The sequence below is a fragment of the Hypanus sabinus genome, chromosome 2 (assembly GCF_030144855.1).
Source record: "Hypanus sabinus isolate sHypSab1 chromosome 2, sHypSab1.hap1, whole genome shotgun sequence".
NCBI lineage: Eukaryota > Metazoa > Chordata > Chondrichthyes > Myliobatiformes > Dasyatidae > Hypanus > Hypanus sabinus.
The window spans coordinates 84,761,495-84,781,843 of NC_082707.1; the positions used below are offsets into that span (position 1 = coordinate 84,761,495).

At 40.1% G+C, this 20,349-nt stretch overlaps 1 protein-coding gene and 1 long non-coding RNA gene across 5 annotated transcripts in view; one reads left to right on the top strand and one right to left on the bottom strand.

Annotated features, from left to right (window-relative positions):
* LOC132380441 (protein IWS1 homolog) overlaps positions 1–10,099 on the bottom strand; it is a 64,000-nt gene extending 53,901 nt beyond the window's left edge. Inside the window, exon 1 of one of the 3 annotated variants that reach the window (XM_059949240.1) lies at positions 9,926–10,099. In XM_059949240.1, coding sequence (XP_059805223.1) covers positions 9,926–9,962 — 37 coding nt within the window. In that variant the 5' untranslated portion in view covers positions 9,963–10,099. The remainder of the gene's footprint in view (positions 1–9,925) is intronic. The other 2 variants (XM_059949246.1, XM_059949254.1) reach the window with 2 other exon arrangements.
* Positions 10,100–10,143: 44 nt separating this feature from the next.
* On the top strand, positions 10,144–16,565 carry LOC132380462 (uncharacterized). Of its 2 annotated transcripts, none has more exons than XR_009507779.1 (2): positions 10,144–10,185; positions 15,565–16,565. It is a non-coding gene; the product is annotated as an uncharacterized LOC132380462 (long non-coding RNA). The 2 variants fall into 2 exon arrangements; XR_009507778.1 differs by lacking the exon at positions 10,144–10,185 and adding an exon at positions 13,128–14,960.
* Positions 16,566–20,349: the final 3,784 nt, after the last annotated feature.

Here is a 20,349-nt window from a genome sequence, read left to right on the forward strand (position 1 = left end):
TACTACAGGCAATATATCTATTTACAAATCAGAACACAAGAAATAGAAGCAGGAATAGAATCCATTTAGCTACTCAATAAAAATAATGCTTCATCCAAACTTGGGCCTCGACTTTATTTTTCTGCATGATTGCCGAAAACATTAATTGTCAGACTTGGATAGACTTAAGCACCTTAGCATCCACAAACCTCTCAGGACAAAAATTTTAGTTTCACAAAATTCATGGAAGACCTTTTTTCTCAACTCGGTTTTAAACTGCTTACCTCCTACTCTGAGCCTCTGCATCTGATTCAATACTCCATATACCTATCTTCACAGCATACCTCACGTCAAGCCACTTCAGAGTTTTCTGTTTCATAGAACATCACAGCACAGAAACAGGCCTTTTGGCCCCTCTTGGCTGTGCCAAACCATTTTTCTGCCTAGTTCCTCCGACCTGCACCTGGGCCATAACCCTCCAAACCCCTCTCAGCCACAGACCTGTCCAAGCTTTTCTTAAATGTCAAAAGTGAGCCCGCATTCACTTCATCTGGCAGCTCGTTCCACACCACACTCCCACCACTCTCTGCGTGAAGAAGCACCCCCTAATGTTCCCTTTAAACTTTTCCCCCTTCACCCTTAATGCATGACCTCTGGTTTTTTTCTTCCCTAGCCTCAGTGAAAAAATCCTGCTTGCATTCACTCTATCTATACCCATCATAATTTTATACACCTCTATCAAATCTCCCCTCATTCTCCCACGTTCCAGAGAATAAAGTCCTAACCTATTTCTCTGTTACTCAGTTTCTCAAGTCCTGGCAACATCCTTGTAAACCTTCTCTGCACTCTTTCAACCTTATTAATATCCTTCCTGTAATTAGGTGACCAAAACTGCACACAGTATTCCAAATTCGGGCTCACCAATGCCTTATACAACCTCACCATAACATTCCAGCCCTTATACTCAATACTTTGATTTATAAAGGCCAATGTACTAAAAGCTCTCTTTACGACCCTATCTACTTGTGACGCCACTTTTAGGGAATTATGTATCTGTACTCCCAGATCCCTCTGTGAGATTTTATTTTCATTCTTTTAAAATCCAGTCAATAGTGCAAATCTCTACAATCATGAGAAAAATCAAAAACAATTTAGTAAACCTCTGCTGTATTGCCTTCAAGGCAAATAAGATTTTCACTAAATTATGTAGCCCTAAACTACAGATAATTCTCGAAGTGTGACCTCACCAAAATCCTATTGATATTTTCATATTAATGTACTCAATTCTCTCTCTCTTACTTTGCGACGTTGTTCATGCGACAGTACTCATTATAATCTATCTGGTTTACTTTTGCTCACTCACTTAACCTCTTTCCTCCCTTTGGAAACTTGGTGCCCTTCTTACAACTTTCCACCTATGTTATGTTGAAGCTGTGTTAAATCAATATTCTAGCAGGATTGGAATCAAATAAATCATGGGAAATTTACCATTCAGTAGTGTCTGTGCCAAACAATCTCATTTATCAGCCCAATGTGTATAAATTGCTTGTCACAGCTTTTCAGATACACAGCCACGTACCAATAAAAGATGATAAGGGTTTTGACCGCTACTATAGCTTCAGATAGTGGATTTCATATCCCTACTACCCATATTCCATAAAAGACAGAAATAAACCACTCAATCTATCAAATTTATCCCAGTTCTACTCTCTTTGATGCAACCTATTCTACCCAACATTGACTGTCCCCTATGATACCACCCATCTCCACTCAAGACAGGCAGCAGACTGGCAAAGGGGAATGGTGTGCTTCTATGGTAAAATATGAAACTATGAAAATATGAGTTAAGAAACTGCAAGTATTAAAAGATCCTGTTGGGATTTATGCAGAAGCCCATTGGCCATATCAAAGTGGCAGAGAGCAAGGAACAACATGAGGTTTGGACAACTCATACGCCAGGCCAGATTGAAATGGTCAGGTTGTCAGTGTCGGAGGTGATGGCCAGTCCGGCTCGGCTCGCTGCTCCACAGGATTTGCTCATCTTTGTGCTGGCTCTGTTCTCATTACTACCATCAGAAAGGAGGTGTAGGAGCCTGAAGACACACATTCAATGATTTAGGAACATCTTCTTTTCCTTTGCCATCTGATTTCTGAATGGACATTGTTCACTAACTCCCTACTTTTTTTATTTTTATTTTGCACTAGTTATTTAACTTATTTACAAGAAAAAAGTCTCTGAACTGGTTTTCTGCACTAATTACTCATAAAATGTGTTCTGATCTTCATAAGTCACAATAATAGGCACAATCTGCCTGAACTAATAACACATAAGCAATTATACTTTTCATATCCTTATTGAACACCTTCACAATCCAGGCTGGAAAAAGTACGTGACCCTTTTACTTACTAACTAGAGCCTCCTTCAGCAGCAATAACCACCACCAAACATTTCTTGTAGCTGTTGATCAGACGTGCACAACAGAAGGGAATTTTAGACCATTCCCTCATATAAATTTGTTTCAGTTCATCAGTATTTCTGGGATACCTTGCATGAACAACCCTCTTCAGATCATGCCACAGCATCTCAATTGGGTTAAGGTCCACTCTGTCTGGGCCATTCCAAAGCTTGCATTTTCTTCCTTTTAAACCATTCTGTTGTTGACTTACTCTTGTGTTTCAGATCATTGTCTTGTTGCATCACCCAAATTCTATTAAGCTTCAGGTGACAGACCACTACCCTGACATTATCCTGTAAAAATGTCTTGATATAATTTTGAATTCATTGTTCCCTTAATGATTGCAAGCTGTCCAGGCTCTGAGGTAGAAAAGCAGCCCCAAACCCTGATGCTCCTTCCACCATGCTTCACAGTTGGGATGAGGTTCTGGTATTGGAGTGCAGTGCCCTTTTCCCTCCAAACATAGCACTGTGCATTTCTGTCAAAAAGTCTAACTTTTGTCTCACCTGTCCATAGAATGTTGCCCCAGAAGTATTGTGATACGTCCAGGTGGACTTTTAAAAACTTAAGAAGTGTAGCAATTTTTCTGGGAGAGCAGTGGTTTCCTCTGGGGTGTCCCTCCATGAACACCATTCTTTTTCAGTGTTTTTCTTATAGTGGACACAAAAACGGAGACTTCAGTGGGTCTTTTGCTGTTACCCTTGGGTTCTTTTTCACCTCATTCAATATTACACATTATGCTCTTGGTGTAATCTTTGCAGGATGCCCACTCCTAGGGAGAGTAGCAATAGCACTGAATTTCCTCCATTTGTAGACAATTTCTCTTACTGTGGACTGATTAACACTCAGGTCCTTAGAAATGCTTTTATAGCCTCTTCCAGCTTCACACATCTCTACAATTCTTCTCCTAAGGTTCTCTGAAAGTTGTTTTGATAAAGGCATGGTGCACATAAACAGATCTTTCTTGAGGAGAGCAGGCACTGTCAAAAACCTGGCTCTGTGGGTCCTTTTTATAGGGCAGAGCGCCTCTACAACCCACACTTTCATCTCATCGATTGGAGCTCCTGACTTGTAGAAGGCTTTACCCTAGAGGTTCACATACTGCTTTTGAAACTAAACTGATTGTTTAAATGGTGCACTCAGTATTGACGAGATGTACAATTGTTTGTGTTATTATTTAGACAGATTCAATTTGTCTATTAACGTGACAAATAAAGACCAGACCACATTTTATAAGTAATTAATGCAGAAAACCAGGTAATTGCAAAGGGTTCATGAACTTTTTCTTGCAAATTTACTTTGAACTTTGAATAGTAGCCAGGATGTGAGATACAACTTACAATAGGAAAAAGGAAAGGTATACTGGGAAAATCAGGTTGGTTCTTGACTCCAAGAGAAAGAATTTATAGAATAAGTACAAGATGACTTTTTAGGGCAGCTTGGGTCATGCCCACCTGGTAAAAAACAATTCTGGATTTGATCAGGGAGCTTAAGGTAAAGAAAGCTTGAAGAGACAGAGATCATAATAGGAGAGAATTCACCCTACATTTCAGAGGGAAGAGGATATATTAGTATAGTAAAGCAAAGCTAACTACAGGGGCAAGAACGATCAGCCGACCAAAGTTGATTACAAGGGGGGTCCCAGCAAAGATGATAGTAGAGCAGCAATAGCAGGCGTAATTCAGAAGATGTAGAATTATTTCATCCCAAAGAATCAGCAGTAGCAGCATTCTAAATAGAGTAAAAGGAAACAGTGGCCAACAAGAGAAGGCAAAGATAGCATAAAATCTAGAGAAGACACACAACATTTCAAAACTGAACAGGAAACTAAAGGATTGGGAAGCTTTTTAAAAACAACAGAAGGAAACTAAAACAAAGCAAAAAGGGAGAAAGGATGAAAATGAAAATAAGCTGGCCAATAATATAAAGCATACCAAAAGTATCTTTTTCAGATATATAAAGAGCACTGGAAAATGACACTGAAGTAGAAATGGGGGAAAACAGAGAAACAGAAAAACTGATAATATTGCGAGAGACCACATTGTGGAAGACACCAGAAAAAGTGCCAGCTGTTCCAGAGGATCAGGTGGAGAAGTGAGTGCAGTTACCATTACTAAAGAGAAGCTGAAATGTGAAAATGGATCAGTCACCTGGACTGAATGGACTCCATCTTAAGGTTCTGAAAGAAAATCTGAAGAGATTGTGGAGGCATTAGTAGTGATCTTTCTAAAAATCACTATAATCTCCAGGAGTTGTTTCAGAGGAATGCAAAATTGCTAAGTGTCACTCCACTCTTTTAAGGGATGGAGGCAGAAGTTGTAGACCAGTTAGCCTGACCTCAGTGGTTGGCAAGGGTAAGAGTCTATTACTTAGAATAAAGCTTTGAGATACTTGAAAACACATGATAAAATAGGCCAAAGTCAGCATGGTTTTGTGTTGGGGAAATCTTGCCTAACAAATCTGTTGGAATTCTTTGAGGAAATAACAGGCAGGTTAAATAAAGGAGTCAGCTAATGTTTGCCGGGATTTTCAGAAAGCCTTTGATGAGGTGACACACAAGTGATAAACAAGGAAAGCTGCTAGGATGGATAGAAGATTAGGTGACAGGCAGTGGGAATAAAGGTGGCCTTTTCTTGCTGGTTGTCAGTGACTAGTAGTTTTACCCAGGGGTCTTTGCTAGGTCCATTACTTTTCATATTATATGCCAGTGATCTAGATGACGAAGTTCACAGTTTGCAGATGATACAAAGATAGGTGAAGGGGCAGGTTTTGTTGTGAAAGCAGGGAGTCTGCAGAAGGACCTGGACAGATTAACAGAATTGGCAAAGTGGCAGATGGAATACAACATAGGGAACCATACACTTTGGTCAAAGGAGTAAAAGCAATAGACAATTTTCTAAATGGGGAAAGCATTCAGAAATCAGAGGCGAAATGGAACTTCGGAATCCTAACACAAACGAGAGTATCTGCAGATGCTGGAAATCCGTGCAACAAACAGAAAATGCAGGAGGAAATCAGCAGTTCTTGTGCAAGATTTTCTAAAGGTTAACTTACAGACTGAATCAATAGTATGGAAGGGAAATAAATGTTAGCATTCATTTAAAGAGGATGAAGATATAAAAGCACTGATATAATTCTATAAAGCCTATCCTTATATGACACTAGCCAGATCACATTTGGAGTACTATGAGAAGTTTAAGGCTCCATGTCTAAGAAAGGATATGCTGGCACTAGACAGGGCCCAGAGGAGGTCTACAAGAATGATCCTAGGGTTGTAAGGGTTAATGCATGAAGAATGTTTGATGGCTCTAGTTCTGTACTAAAGTACTCTGAAGGATGAGGGGGTTCTCACTGAAACCTACTGACTATTGAAGGGCCTGGATACAATGGATGGGGAGAGGATGTTTCACGTAGTGGGGAGGTCTAGCACCATAGAGCAGAGTTTGTCTCCCATCCATTCCATAATGTACTGGTTAGGCACAGGAGTACGTTCAGCCAGAGACTCATTCCACCGAGGTGTAACACTGAGCATCATAGGAAGTCATTCCTGCCTGTGGCATTCAAACTTTACAACTCCTCCCCCAGAGTCAGACACCCTGAGCCAATAAGCTGGTCTTATTTCCATTTGGAATAATTTACTTATTATTATTTAATTATTTATGGTTTTATATTGCTATATTTCTGCACTATTCTTGGTTGGTGCGACTGTAACAAAACCCAGTTTCCCTTGGGATCAATAAAGTATGTCTGTCAGTTTCAGAATAAAAGGGCATCCCTTTGAATAGAGATGAGGAGGAATTTCTTTAGTCAGAGGGTAGTGAATTTATGGAATTCATTGGCATAGACAGCTGTGGAGTTAAGTCATTGGGTATATTTAAAACAGAGGTCAATAAGTTCTTGATTAGCAAGGGTGTCAAAGGTTTCAAGAAGGCAAGAGAATGGAATTGAGAGTGAAAATATATCAGCCATAAGATAGTGAATCACTCAATGGGCCAAATGGTCTCCTATGCCTTATGTCACTAGGGATAATTTACTGTTTACAATTCAACTAACGACCAATACAACTTCAGAATGTAGAGGAAACCTGGGCACCTACATCATGGGGAGACAGCACTGGAGGTCAGAATCAAACCCAGGTAGCTGACCACATCTACAGCTGGACTGTCATCAAGGTCAAAAGTTTTTTTCCACATCTTTCTTCTTACTCTTTCATAATTTAAATGTATGTTCTTTAGTTTAGGCTCTTCTATCAAGGAAAAGGTCCTCTTATCTACACTGATTGAAGGTCCTTTTATCTAGACATCTCAAGATCTTCTATATGCAATTCAGCCTCTCCTCACCCACCACTTTCACAACGCTATCAACTTTGGCTTAACCAGTCTTTTCCAACTAGCAGAATTTTCCAACCCGGGTACTTGTAAACCTAGCCTTGCCAAGAGAACTACATATTTCTTACATGGCGAATAGAACTGTGTGTCATCACCCTACCAGTCTTATCTACATTTCCAGCATAACTCCTGTTTTCAGATTCTTTGCTTTGCATAAATAAAGCAACCTGTGTGTCTTTTTAATGATTTTAATCTATACTAGAATCTTTGAGCCCACAAAGAACAATTTTCATCTGTTTAAGAAAATTCCATCACTTAAAGAGGCTGGGTGGCCAACTTTACAGGATTATCCAGTTACCTCCACAATATCAGTAAGGATTCAGAGAAGAACTTGTCAGATTTTTTTTAGTAACAAATACAGTTTTTGATTCAAGACCTAAGTAAAAAAGTCATTAATTGATGGAAAACTCAAACTGTGGCTGAGTTTACTAGTGTATCCAAGCTTATAAAACAGTCTGATTATCAACTAAAGAAGCTAGAAAGCAAGGCTCCTCACAGGAGAGGGCACTTCAATTCAAACCCAACTAATATTTAGACTCACAAGGCATTTTTTAAGCAGAAGTTAAAGTACTTGCATAAAAACTTTCAAGAATTTAGCACATCCTAAAACACCCGAGTGCCAATTACATACTTTTCTAAAGGAAGATAAAAAAAAACAGTAGCCAATCTGGATAAAGGAAAGATCTAGCAAACAGTAATCAGGTGGTCAGGATAAAACAAAAATCCTGTACTCATCTTTGAACAGTACCATACAGGTAGTTTTACAATTGCTTTTGCATTGAAGTGGGCATTGGTTGGTTATCAGCTTGGTAAAGGAATTGCTCTGCCTGAGACTGCAAGAAACTATAGAAGACCTCAAGAAATCTCCTGTCAATTTTACTCTCCAATGTTCATTCCCTGGAAAACAAACTTAATTACTTTCATCTGTAGCTGACCCAGTGGTGTGCCATCAATCTTTAGGCCATAGGTGTCAAACTCAAGGCCTGCGGGCCATATCCGGCCCGGCGTACAATTATATCCGGCCCGCGAGATCATTTTAGATAGATCTATTATTTTAATTATTAATGGCCCGGCGATATGAAGCCTATGATTGAAAGTTAATACCAATCATAAAAATAATGCTTGCTCAGCAGTCTTCTTCATAAGAAACTGAATTTGTAGTTATAGCAGAGACTGAGACACATGAGAACAGGCTGAAAAAACAGAGGCAATGAAAGCTGCGCTCGCACGCGCCCGACTGATCCTGCCCGCATGAAGCTGCATTTTGCCCAATCCGGCCCGTGACCTAAAATGAGTTTGACACCCCTGCTTTAGGCCATACCAATCAGGGTCTTGAGCTAATATTTTGTGACTATACTGTGCTGTAATGTAATTATGTTTTGCACCCTGGCCCCAAAGGAACAATGTTTCATTTAGCTGTTAATACGTGTATGGTTGAATGACAATAGACTGAACTTGAAACTACAGAAGACCCCCCCCAAGAAACTACAAAGGGTCAGGGACACAACTCAACACCTCGTGGAAACCGAACTCTTCTTCATGGACTGTCTATATTTCTCAATACCTCAGGAAAGCAGCCAACATATTCAACCATCCTGGTCATTCTTTTCTTCTCCCACAAACCCCCCCCCGACATTCAGCAGAAAGTATGTACTACCAGGATCAAGATCAGCCCTATCCTACTGCAATAAAACTGTTGAACAAATCTCCTGACAGTTAATTTTATCATAACTCTTGACCTCAAGTTGTGGCATTTCACCTTAACTCAATACTATTATCCCCTCAACACTAATAACTAAGCTCCAAGATCTCGGCCTCAATGCCTCCTTGTGCAACTGGAGGCTTGATTTTCTCACTTGCAAACCCCAGTGAGTACGGATTGGCACTAACATCTCCTCTACAATCGCCATCAGCATACGCGCATCACAAGGCTGCGTACTTGTTCCCCATTCTACTCGATTTATATTCACGACTGTGAGGCTAACTACAGCTCCAATGCCATATTTAATTTGCTGATAGCACCATTTGCTGTCATAGGCCAAATCAAAGATGGTGACAAATGGCACATAGGAGGGAGACTGAAAATCTGGTTGAATGGTGCCACAATAACCTCTCACTCAACATCAGCAACACCAAAGGCCTGATTTTTGGCCTTTATTAGAGCTGTACAGTGGACAGTACCCTGACTGGTTGCCCCATCTGGAAACACCAGAGTTCCGGAATGGAAAAAACTACAAATAAAAGTAGTGGATAGAGCCCAGTCCATCACAGGAAAGGCCCTTCCCACCTACAAGGAACCCTGCCACAAGAAAGCAGCATCCATCAAGGGCCCTGTCACACTCTATTCTCAATGCTGCCATCAGGAAGGAGGCACAGGAGACCTTAGGTCCCACACCCCCAGGTTCAGGAACAATTATTACCTTTCAACCACCAGGTTCCTGAACCAACATGGGTAACTTCACCTACCACAACACACAACTGATTCTCATGCATTAACATACCACCTTTAAACAAGAATGCAACACTATACATACACATCATCCCCAATGTAGTTTCACTATTGCCCTATTCTGAATTTACATATTCTTCTATCACTTTTCAATCAACAGATCTCCATCCTTTCAGTAGTCTGAACATTGTGACTTACAATGCATCCCCTGAATATCTTCCTTTTTAAACTCATCTTAAACCGAGGTACTCAAATCATGCTTCCAATCATTTGTCCTGATATTCATTTATATGGCTTGACTAACCACTTATGACTGAGTTGTAATGTTAAAAATGCACACTACGAATGATTGAAACAAAATTCAAACAAACTACTCGGGGAACTCAGCGGGTTAAGTGGCAGCTGCGGAGGCAAAGGCCCGGTCAACGTTTAGGACCGAACTCCTCTAAGTTTGAGTGTAATACCAGCACCTGCACTCGAATGTGTCTCCTTTGCCGATAAGGGATGTCAGCCATCAGGCCAGTATAACTTGTGACTGCGGGGATCTTGGAGCAGAAGACTCAGAAACAAGCACGGGGGAAGGGGGGCTGAAACTATGGTTCCGCAATCTCCCGTGGCCCAGCACCCAATGATATAGCCCACACAGCTCTTACCCTCTCCATCTGGAAAGTACTCATCCTCCAAATCCATGCCTACGGACAAGTATCAGCCCGCTTTAATTCAATCTCAACCCTACACACCCTTAATCCGATGTGTATTTGCAAAATGGTAACCGACCCTCCGGCCTACATACTCCAACATACTGCGCGTGCGCACAGGTTCGGGGGTCACTGGTCATGTGACCAGAGATGATAGGTCAAGCGGGCGCATGCGCAGACTTATCGCGGGCCGGGGACGTGGATGCGGGGTGAATGTACGTTCTTTAAATGCGGTTGCAGTCATATCTTTCCTTTCATCTTTTGGCCTATCGTTTAGGGTATCAAATTTTCTGTGAAGTAAACCAGAATGTTTTTTTTAAACTTTTACTGTATTTGCAGTTTCTTAGGGGAATTGTCAGCATTCTGGGTTCATAGAAATAAAACGTTGGGCGTGCTGGAAGAGAGAGATAGCAACTGATAAAGTTGGAAATGTTCGGCATATCGGTAATATCCGTAGAGAGAGAAGTAATGTGTACACGAAAGAGATTAATCAGAAACTAATCAAAACCAATACGCACAGCAGGCAATGAAGAAAGCTAATGGCATGTTGGCCTTCATAACAAGGGGAGTTGAGTGCAGGAGCAAAGAGGTCCTTCTGCATTTGTACAGGGCCCTGTTGAGACCACACCTGGAGTATTGTGTTCAGTTTTGGTCTCCAAATTTGAGGAAGGACATTCTTGCTATTGAGGGAGTGCATCGCGAGGTTAATTCCCGGGATGGCGGGACTGTCATATGTTGAAAGATTGGAGCGACTGGGCTTGTTTACACTGGAATTTAAAAGGATGAGGGGGATTTGATTGAAACATGTAAGATTATTCAGGGATTGGGCATCCTAGAGACAGGAAACATGTTCCCGATGTTGGGGGAGTCCAGAACCAGAGGCCACAGTTTAAGAATAAGGGGTAGGCCATTTAGAACAGAGTTGAGGAAAAACTTTTTAACCCAGAGAGTTGTGGATCTATGGAATGCTCTGCCTCAGAAGGCAGTGGAGGCCAATTCTCTGGATGCTTTCAAGAAGGAGTTAGATAGAGCTCTTAAAGATAGCGGAGTCAAGGGATATGGGGAGAAGGCAGGAACGGGGTACTGATTGTGGATGATCAGCCATGATCACATTGAATGGCAGTGCTGGCTCGAAGGGCCTACTCCTGCTCCTATTGTCTATAAAATGCAGGTTTGCATTTTGAACTCAGCAGGTCAGGCAGCATCTATAAAAAAGAGTGAACAGTCAACGCTTTAGGCTGAGACCTGTCTTCAGGACTGAGCAAGAAGGGGGGAGATGCCAGAATATAATGGTGGAGGGGGATAGGTGAAGCCAGGTGGGTGGGAAAAGTCAAAGGCTGAAGAAGAGGGAATTACAGTCAATAGCTTTCATCGGAACTGGAGGATATAACAGGTTTTAACTATTTTATACCATTGACATTCATTGAATCCCATTAACTTTTCCTTTGCTAAAACAGTTCAGATAGGTTGCTTCTGTATAATGACAATTTTACGGATCATATCTCATAGAGGTCATTGAAGCTTAAGGAATTAAGGGAATGACTAGTGACTTATTGGACCATACCTAAATGAAGATAGAGGAGATACAAAAGGTCTTAAGACATATTAAAGTGGATAAATTCATGGGGCCTTTTCAACTACATCCTAGGACCCTGGGAGGCTAGGGGAGAAATTGCAGAGATCTTTGCATCACCTTTAGCTATGAATGAGATACTGGAAGGTTGGAAGGTGACTAGTGTTCTGCTTTTATTTAAAAAGGGTTGCAAGAAAAGCGAAGGAACTTATCAAAGTGGTGAGAATGTTATTGGAAGAACTTGTGAGAACGCAGGTCTACCAATAATATGCATGGCTATATGTAAGGTAAATTGTACCAATTTTTAAAAATTCAGGTAACAAAGAAGATGGACAAGAATAGGTGGTAAATATTGTCAAAATGGACTTTAGCAAGGTCTTTAAGAAGTTCCTGCATGCTAGGCAATTCTGGATGGAGAGCTCACATAGGATTCAGGAAGAGCTAATCAACTGGGTACAAAACTGGCTGGATAGGAGACAGGGTGGTAGTTGGAGAGTTATTCAGGTTAGAGACCTGTGACCAGTGATATGCCACAGGAGTTGATGCTAAGTCCACTTCCTCAGCCTCCATGCTAAATACAGATGAAAAATATTAACACCTGGAAAATGAGTTGTGGGCCGGACATGAGGAAGGTTAGAACAAAGAAACAAATATCTCCATCGTACTTGAGATTTTCCTTAGCAATGCCTAATGTTTGTAATCTTATTAACTGTTTGGATGAGCATGTTGTTAACATGATTAGCAAGTTTGCAGTTGACACCAAACTTGGAGGTGTAGTGGACAGTGAAGAAGGTTATTTAAGATTATAGTGGGATCAATGTGAACTAGAGAAGCAGGTTAGAGAATGACAGATGAAGTTTAACTTGGACAAGTGCACAATGTTGTTTTTTGACAAGTTAAACTACAGCAGGATTTACACAGTGAATGGTAAGACCATTGTTATAGCTCAGAGATACAGTATGATGACCGTACATGTGAATAGAGTGGTAAAGAAGGTGTTCGGCACACTTGTCTTCACAGACTGCCAAAGAACCAAGTGTAGGAATGGGAACATTATGTTGCAACTGTACAAGTTGTTGATGTTTTACCATAGCTGTGTACGTGGCCCAAAGCAACACACACTGCATGCTGGAGGAACCCAGCAGGCCAGGCATTCTGGGCTGAGATTCTTCATCAGGACACAATGGAAGCAGTTTACCTCTGTGTGTTCTCCATCCGGTAGTTGACCAAATGAGAAGATCTCTTACTACCATACCATAGTGATAGGAACAATGCTTAACAGTACCAGCGATCCAGGTACAGTTCCCACTGCTGCCTGTAAGGAGTTTGTACGTTCTCCTCGTGACAGTATAAGTTTCTTCTGGGTGCTCTGGTTTTCCTCCACAGTCCAAAGACGTACTGATCGGTAGGTTACTTGGTCATTGTAAATTGACCCATGATTAGGCTAGGGTTAAATTACAGGCCCATCCATGCTGTATCTCAATAAATAAATAATTAGAGTCAGTACCTATCAAAACTGGTCCTGTTGTATTTACTTGTTTTAGACATACATAATTATACTTGAGTGGATCTACCTTTCTGGATTTTAATTATTGATCTATCACAGTACAGTATTTGAGAATAGTGCTCTGAAGGATGTCCATAAGACTGTAAAATATAGGGTCAGAATTTGGCCATTTGGTCCATCGAATCTGCTCTGCCATTCCATGAAGGCTGATTTATAACCCCTCTCAATCCCATTCTCCTGCCTTTTCCCTGTAACCTTTGACACCCTGACTAGTAAGCAACTTACCAATCTCCACTTTAAATGACTTGGCAATGAATGCCACAGATTCACCATCCCCGGCTAAAGGGATTCCTCTGTTCTTAATGGACATCCCTCTATTCTGAGACTGGGCCCTCTGATCCTAGACTCGCCCACTATAGGAAACACTCCCAACACATCCATTCTACCTAGGCCTTTCAATATTCGATAGCTGTCAATGAGATCACCCCTCATTCTTCTGAACTCCTTTGAGTACAGGTCCAGAACCGTGAAACATTCCTCTTATATTAATTCTTTCATTCCCAGAATTATTCTCGTGAACATCCTCTGGATCCTCACCAATGCCAGCATATCTTTCCTTCGATAAGGGACCCAACCCCAAACTGGTCAAAATGCCCCCAGTGTGGTCCGACCAATGCCTTATGAAGCCTCAGTATGACATCCTTGCTCCTATATTTTAGTCACCTCGAAATGAATGCTACTATTTCATTTGCCTTCCTTACCTACAAGATAACCTTTAGGGAATTCTGCACAAGGACTCCCAAATCCCTTTGCAACTTTGTGTTTTGAATTTTCATCCCACTTAGAACATAGTCTATGCTTTTATTCCTTCAACCAAAGTGCATGACCATATATTTCCCGACACCATATTCCATCTGCCACTTCTTTGGCCGTTTCTCCAAGGAGTCTTAAGTCCTTCTGCAGACTCCCTACTTCCTCAATACTCCCTGCACCTCCACTGATCTTCAAATCTGATCACAAAGTCATCAATTCCATCATACAAATCACTGACAATGTGTAAAGAAATGGTCCCACCACTAATCTCTGAAATACTGTACCACTAGTCACCAGCAGCCAATCAGAAAAGGCCCCCTTTATTCTCACTTTTTGCCTCTTTCTGGTCAGCCAATCTTCTGTCCATGCTAGTATATTTTCTGTAATGTCTTGTTAAGTAGCCTAATGTGTGGCACCTTGTCAAGGCCTTCTGAAAATCAAGTAAACAACTTCCACTGACTCTCCTTTGTCCATCCTTCCTCTTATTTCCTCAACAGATTTGCCGGAAGGAAACTAGAGAAGTTAATGAATGGCATTCAGCTAGCAATGAAGCCCTGGACCTCAGACCTAACAAAATCTCTTGTTCTGCAAACTCGTGTTTCTCCAGAAATTGCTCTGTCATGCTAGATTCGGTCATAGAGAAGATATATCTTCGATGACAGGTAAAGATTGTAAGTCGTAGCGCTCAGGAACATATTCCCACTTCAAGGTGTCGTCTTGTAAAAGTGTTTGCCATTTCCCATATCTAATTATGGTAGCTCTAAATATTGGTAATTTGCTAACATTTTTCAAAGCCCCATACACTGTATAATAATTGCTTTGTTCCCATGCAGTGGTCTGACTGCAATAAATGTATGGAATACCTTAGGGAGACATCATTCTGAGGCAGTACATTTCTGTTCTGTTGGGGTGAAATTATTTGAGGCATAGTGTGTAGGGGCTTTTGTTTCTTCTCCCTCATTATAACAGGTGGCACAGCAGTTTGTGGAGAAACTTGAATTCGCAGAACAAGAGATTTTGTTAGGTCTTTTGTCTGGAGGTCTATTGCTTGCTGACCTGCATCCATCAATTTATCTAGTGCCTCACGATTATCTGAGGTAAAAACAAAATGTTTTTTGTTTCTTGGTGTACATCTGACAGATACTAGTTTTGATAATTGAGCATAGTCAGGTATGAAAGCTCTAACATAATTCAATAGGCCCAGGGCTTTAAGGCCTTTGGATATCCTACTTGAGCAACTTTTGTCTAAACTTAGGGGTCCTTGATTGACATTTGTCATGCCTGGGAAATCTACTTCTGTACAAAGGAATTGAGATTTTTTATTGGTCATTCATAGCCTCTCTCTATCAAACTTTCAACCTTGACAGTACTGTACTGATATGTGTTAAGTGCTTATCCAGTGTGTCTGTCGACTGTGAAGTATACATCATCAGCTTACTCATAGATGTCTGGCATTCCTTGTAGAGTCTGAATGTCTCCTGTAAAAAATACCTGTTGACTATTCCAGAAACTCTTGTGAGTCTGACCCACTGTGAGTCGCAGCTGTTAAGGCTGAATAATGCCTGTCACTTTCTAAAAGTGGCTGTAACCACAAGCCATTGGCCAGATCTGTGCAAGATTTATACTATTTATGAGTCAATCCTGCTGCATATTTTGTAATATTTGTTGCTGGGCTGACTTTGGTTGTGTGTGTTTATTCAGGACCGTGCAGTCGATGACCAATCACCATCATCTAGTCAGCCTTTGCTACATTGAACATTGACAAGTTAAATCAAGAAGGTTCTTTTATCAAAGCACCTTGTCTACAGTTTCCTTTTTGGGATTGCTTTCCTCTATGGTCAGAAATATGCCATTATTTCTGACAAATCCAACAAGAAGCATCCGATGTTCCTATTAGAAGCGCTAGTCTACTACAGTCTGGGGCAAGCTAGTGTAAAAACTTTACAGCTACTTCTTTTGTTTATTTAATCCCATATATTTGTACAAGAACTTTATAAGGTAGGCACCCCTGTTTCCATCCAAGGAGTAAGTGTGGACATGGTGGAGGATTACAAATACCTGGGGATACGAATGGACAATAAACTGGACTGGTCAAAGAACACTGAGGCTGTCTACAAGAAGGGTCAGAGCCGTCTCTATTTCCTGAGGAGACTGGGGTCCTTTAACATCTGCCGGACGATGCTGAGGATGTTCTACAAGGCTGTGGTGGCCAGTGCTATCATGTTTGCTGTTGTGTGCTGGGGCAGCAGGCTGAGGGTAGCAGACACCAACAGAATCAACAAACTCATTCGTAAGGCCAGTGATGTTGTGGGGGTGGAACTGGACTCTCTGATGGTGGTGTCTGAAAAGAGGATGCCGTCCAAGTTGCATGCCATCTTGGACAATGACTCCCATCCACTTCATAATGTATTGGTTAGGCACAGGAGTGCATTCAGCCAGAGACATTCCACCGAGATGTAACACTGAGCGTCATAGCAAGTCATTCCTGCCTGTGACCATCGAACTTTACAACTCCTCCCTCGGAATGTCAGACACCCTGAGCCAATAGGCTGGTACTGGACTTATTTCCACTTGGCATGATTAACTTATTATTATTTAATTATTTATGGTTTTATATTGCTATAGCTCTTCACCATTCTTGGTTGGTGCGGCTGTAATGAAACCCAATTTCCCTCGGGATCAATAAAGTATGTCTGTCTGTCTCTACTGTGTTTCAATATATGGCTACAGTTTTAATTCTCCCTATCATCTCTCCTAGTTTACTACCTTGAATAATAACAGGATTTAACACTGAAATGTCTGCACCTGTATCAAAGTGTTAAGGTCGGTCAGTGGAGTTTGGTCTGTCTAATCTGCACCCAGCCTCTGACTTGAAGAATAAAATATTCGTCATGTTCAACCTGAGGAGCAGTCAGGGTATCCCATATTTCTGCTACATTACTAATACATTCATAATATTGACTAGCGTTTGCCTGTGCAACTGCTAGAAACCAGGATGTTTTTCCGCCTTATAGTACTAGGTAGAGTGTTGCAGCACTTGTCAAATTGGACTACTACTACATAGTAATTCTTTTGAAAATAATACATTTGGTCTAACATGACCTCAGGGTTTGCTGACTGCTAAATTCTAAACTCAAAAAATAAGACCTTAAGCCCTATAGCTATAGATTCCTTCACTAAAGAGAGGCCATTACCCAATCTTCAAGGACTCGTCCATTTCCCTGGTGCAGATGCAGGACTTCAGCCTGAAATGTCCACTGTTTATTCCTTTTCATAGATGCTGCCTGCCTTGCTGAGTTTTACTCTGGATTTCCAGCATCTGCAGAACCTCTTGTGTTTATATATAGTGAAATTAGTGCAAAAAATTGATTACACTAAAACTTCATTAATTGAGCACTTGGTAATGCTGAATGACAGATTTTCTGAACTATAGGATTCTGTATTAATATCCAATTCATTTTCTTCAGATATTGTTATATTCTTTCTATCTGCAAGAAGTCTTCCTGGTAAGTTTAATGGGACTGTGGAAAATGAGACCCTGGTGAGTTTACAGGAAGCACTAAAATCTGGACTTTGGTGATTTTAAAGGATGGGTGGGATGGGAATCACTGAATATAAAAGGAGTGTGGATAGAAAGGCCTTGGTGGAATGAATGGTGGACATCAGGATATTTGAACAATGACAAGGTGGATTTTTTTCTGTAATCATTCATTTCAAACTATATCATTACATTTTGCTCTACAGGCTTGGATCTTCCAACCAGAACATTATTTCAGACCCTTCCTTCTATGCATGTTTGTTTCTTCATGGAAACAAACTTTGGAAGTATAAAGCAAAGTGTCTGTCACTGTTCCCTCTAAGCAGCATGGGTGTGTGGCCTGCACTAAATGAACTGCTCCTGCGCAAGTAGTCTTTGTTGTCACACAACTGCAATGTTCTTTTATATAATGATGATATTTCAAAATCTATGTTAATATAATAGTGAAATACCACATAATTAGTTTTGTCTTAATGAACATAATCCATACATTTTCTAAATAAACGTATCACAACCTTTACTTGGAAATGTTTAAGGGCTTTAATGTTTTTATATTGTCAATGTTTCAAGTTATAACAGTGTTATAAATTGTAACAATAAACACAGAATGGAAGTCGATAGCTCATTATTAATAAAGCAGCAGCCTACTGAATGGTGATGCCATCTAGTCAAAACATTTTACTTTTGTCATTGTGCCTGTCAGTTGGTTTGACTATCTGCTAATATTTACTTGTGGTGTGCGTTGTGGTTTGTGTTTGGTTGATGTGAAAAATTCCAAGTCATCTTTCAAAAAAATCATAACCTAATATGAACTTTTAAAATAAAAATTGCTAGAACAAGGTAAAAATTCATTTATATAAAATTGTTTGCATAGTTGTAATTTTATTAAAATTATAAAAGAAAAGACAGATTCAATTAAGGCATATGTTGAACTACATGCTTAGAAATGAAGAATTTGAAGAACTGTTAATTCTTACTGACATTATTGGAACATTTCAAGCTTCTAGTGCTGATTGCAAATATGGATTGAATTTTATGAATTCAATCAAATGTCAATCCACAAACAAATTAGAAGTGTAACATTTGGATAATCTAATGAGGATTAAGAGGTATCTTTCATCTGGACGTGAAATTAATCTGAATTACAGAAAATGAATTTATGATAAAGCCAAATGACAAAAAGTTTACAAAATGAGATTTTTTTTGTTGTACTGTATTTTATTATACTCTTTAATTAATAAAATCAAAAGTATGTGATTTTAAAATTTTCATTCTAAATATTCATAGTATGCATTTTACAAAAAAAAATCACCTGAAGTGCTGAGCAGTTTTCAGGCTATGTAAAAATTTCCTGCTCAGAGCAATGGTTGGTCCGCACAGCTGTAAAAAAAAGGAGGGAACATAGATGTCTGCTATACATGCCACTTCCTTGGCTCTGTCTCCATTTTTCATCCTGTTCAGTCTGAGCTTGACAAGGAACAACTTGCTGAGCTTTGATTTCAACATTCTGTCATTCTACAAGATGACTTCCTGCATCACAACCCATCACTGTATCTCACTGGTGGTAACACAAATGCAAGCCCATTGTTTGTACTGGGGTTTTGTATCTTCATCACCTGGGTGAGGTTCAGGTCATAGGTGAGCCAGCAGAGACCCCTCCCTGAGTTAATAATTAATTAAGGAAGCTTAACTCTCATTTTCATTGTGAGAAATTCCTTGAAATCTATCTCTATGTTAGAACCAACACTGCATTAATAAAGGAAGAATTTTCTTTTATACATTAACAAGTTAGACAACAACATTAATGGAGCAAAGATTAATGATGTAACTGAGTACTATATGTCTATGTGTTCTTAGCATTCCTCTAACCAATGTATTTCAGAATTGGCAGGCACGGCGATGCTTCAGATGTCAATACAGTATAGTTCCCTTTAAAGGACTGTGTACAGGATGGATAATTAAATACTAAGTACAAAGCAATCATGGTCTGTCTTTGATCAAGAGCTGTAGTTTTTCCCCACATCAGTCAAAAAATGTTTGGTCTTTTAATTCTTTTCAATATAGATGCACCTATGCCAGGACAAAAAAAAGGGTAAAAGTTAGACTGTAACATTCTCAGTTTTCAATTGTAACCACAATTTTGTCTGATTAAGGAAATAAGTGAAACTAAAACTGTCTGATCTATGCACTTTAAATATCTTCTATTGTGTACAATATTTTCAGAATCTCTGCAGTATTTTCTTCGGTGTGTATATATTTATTTTTCTTGAAATTCAGCGCAGAACAGCCCCATCTGACACCATGAGCCGCATCATCCAGCAACCCAGCTTTTTAGCCCTAACCTAGTCTCAGGACAAGTTACAATGACCAATTAACCTACTAACAGGTATGTCTTTGGACTGTGGTGCGGAGAGGGGTTAACTGGAGCACCCAGAGGAAACCCACACACTTATGAGGAGAACGTACAAACTCATTACAGACAAAATTAAACTCCAAACCCCAGAATGCCCCGAGCTGTAGTAGCATCACTCTGACTGCTACACTACTGTGACACCATTAGTAAATTAGACACTATCCTTTCACATGTTGAGATTGGATGGTATAAGGCATCAGGCTCAAAACTATAACAGTCTAAGTCCAGGTATGACAGAAATTTATTTTCCAAGGATGGCTGGAAAAATCGGACAGATCACTGTTCTATCCAGGAAGATTGCTAGAGATATTTGGATTACAGTACATACAAAAGAAATGCTGTTAATCTCAATCTGGTTGAATCTGGCTCTCTTTAGTTTCTTACCCATGCTTTTGCACCAGTTAGCCCTGCGCTTTTCCCTTGTGATATTGCTTAAAACCTATTGTTTATTCACATTTATGATAATCTTCCTCATGTAATTTAGGATCAGAGTACATTTGATAACAACATCTAAATAAATCTTTCTATGTAAAAC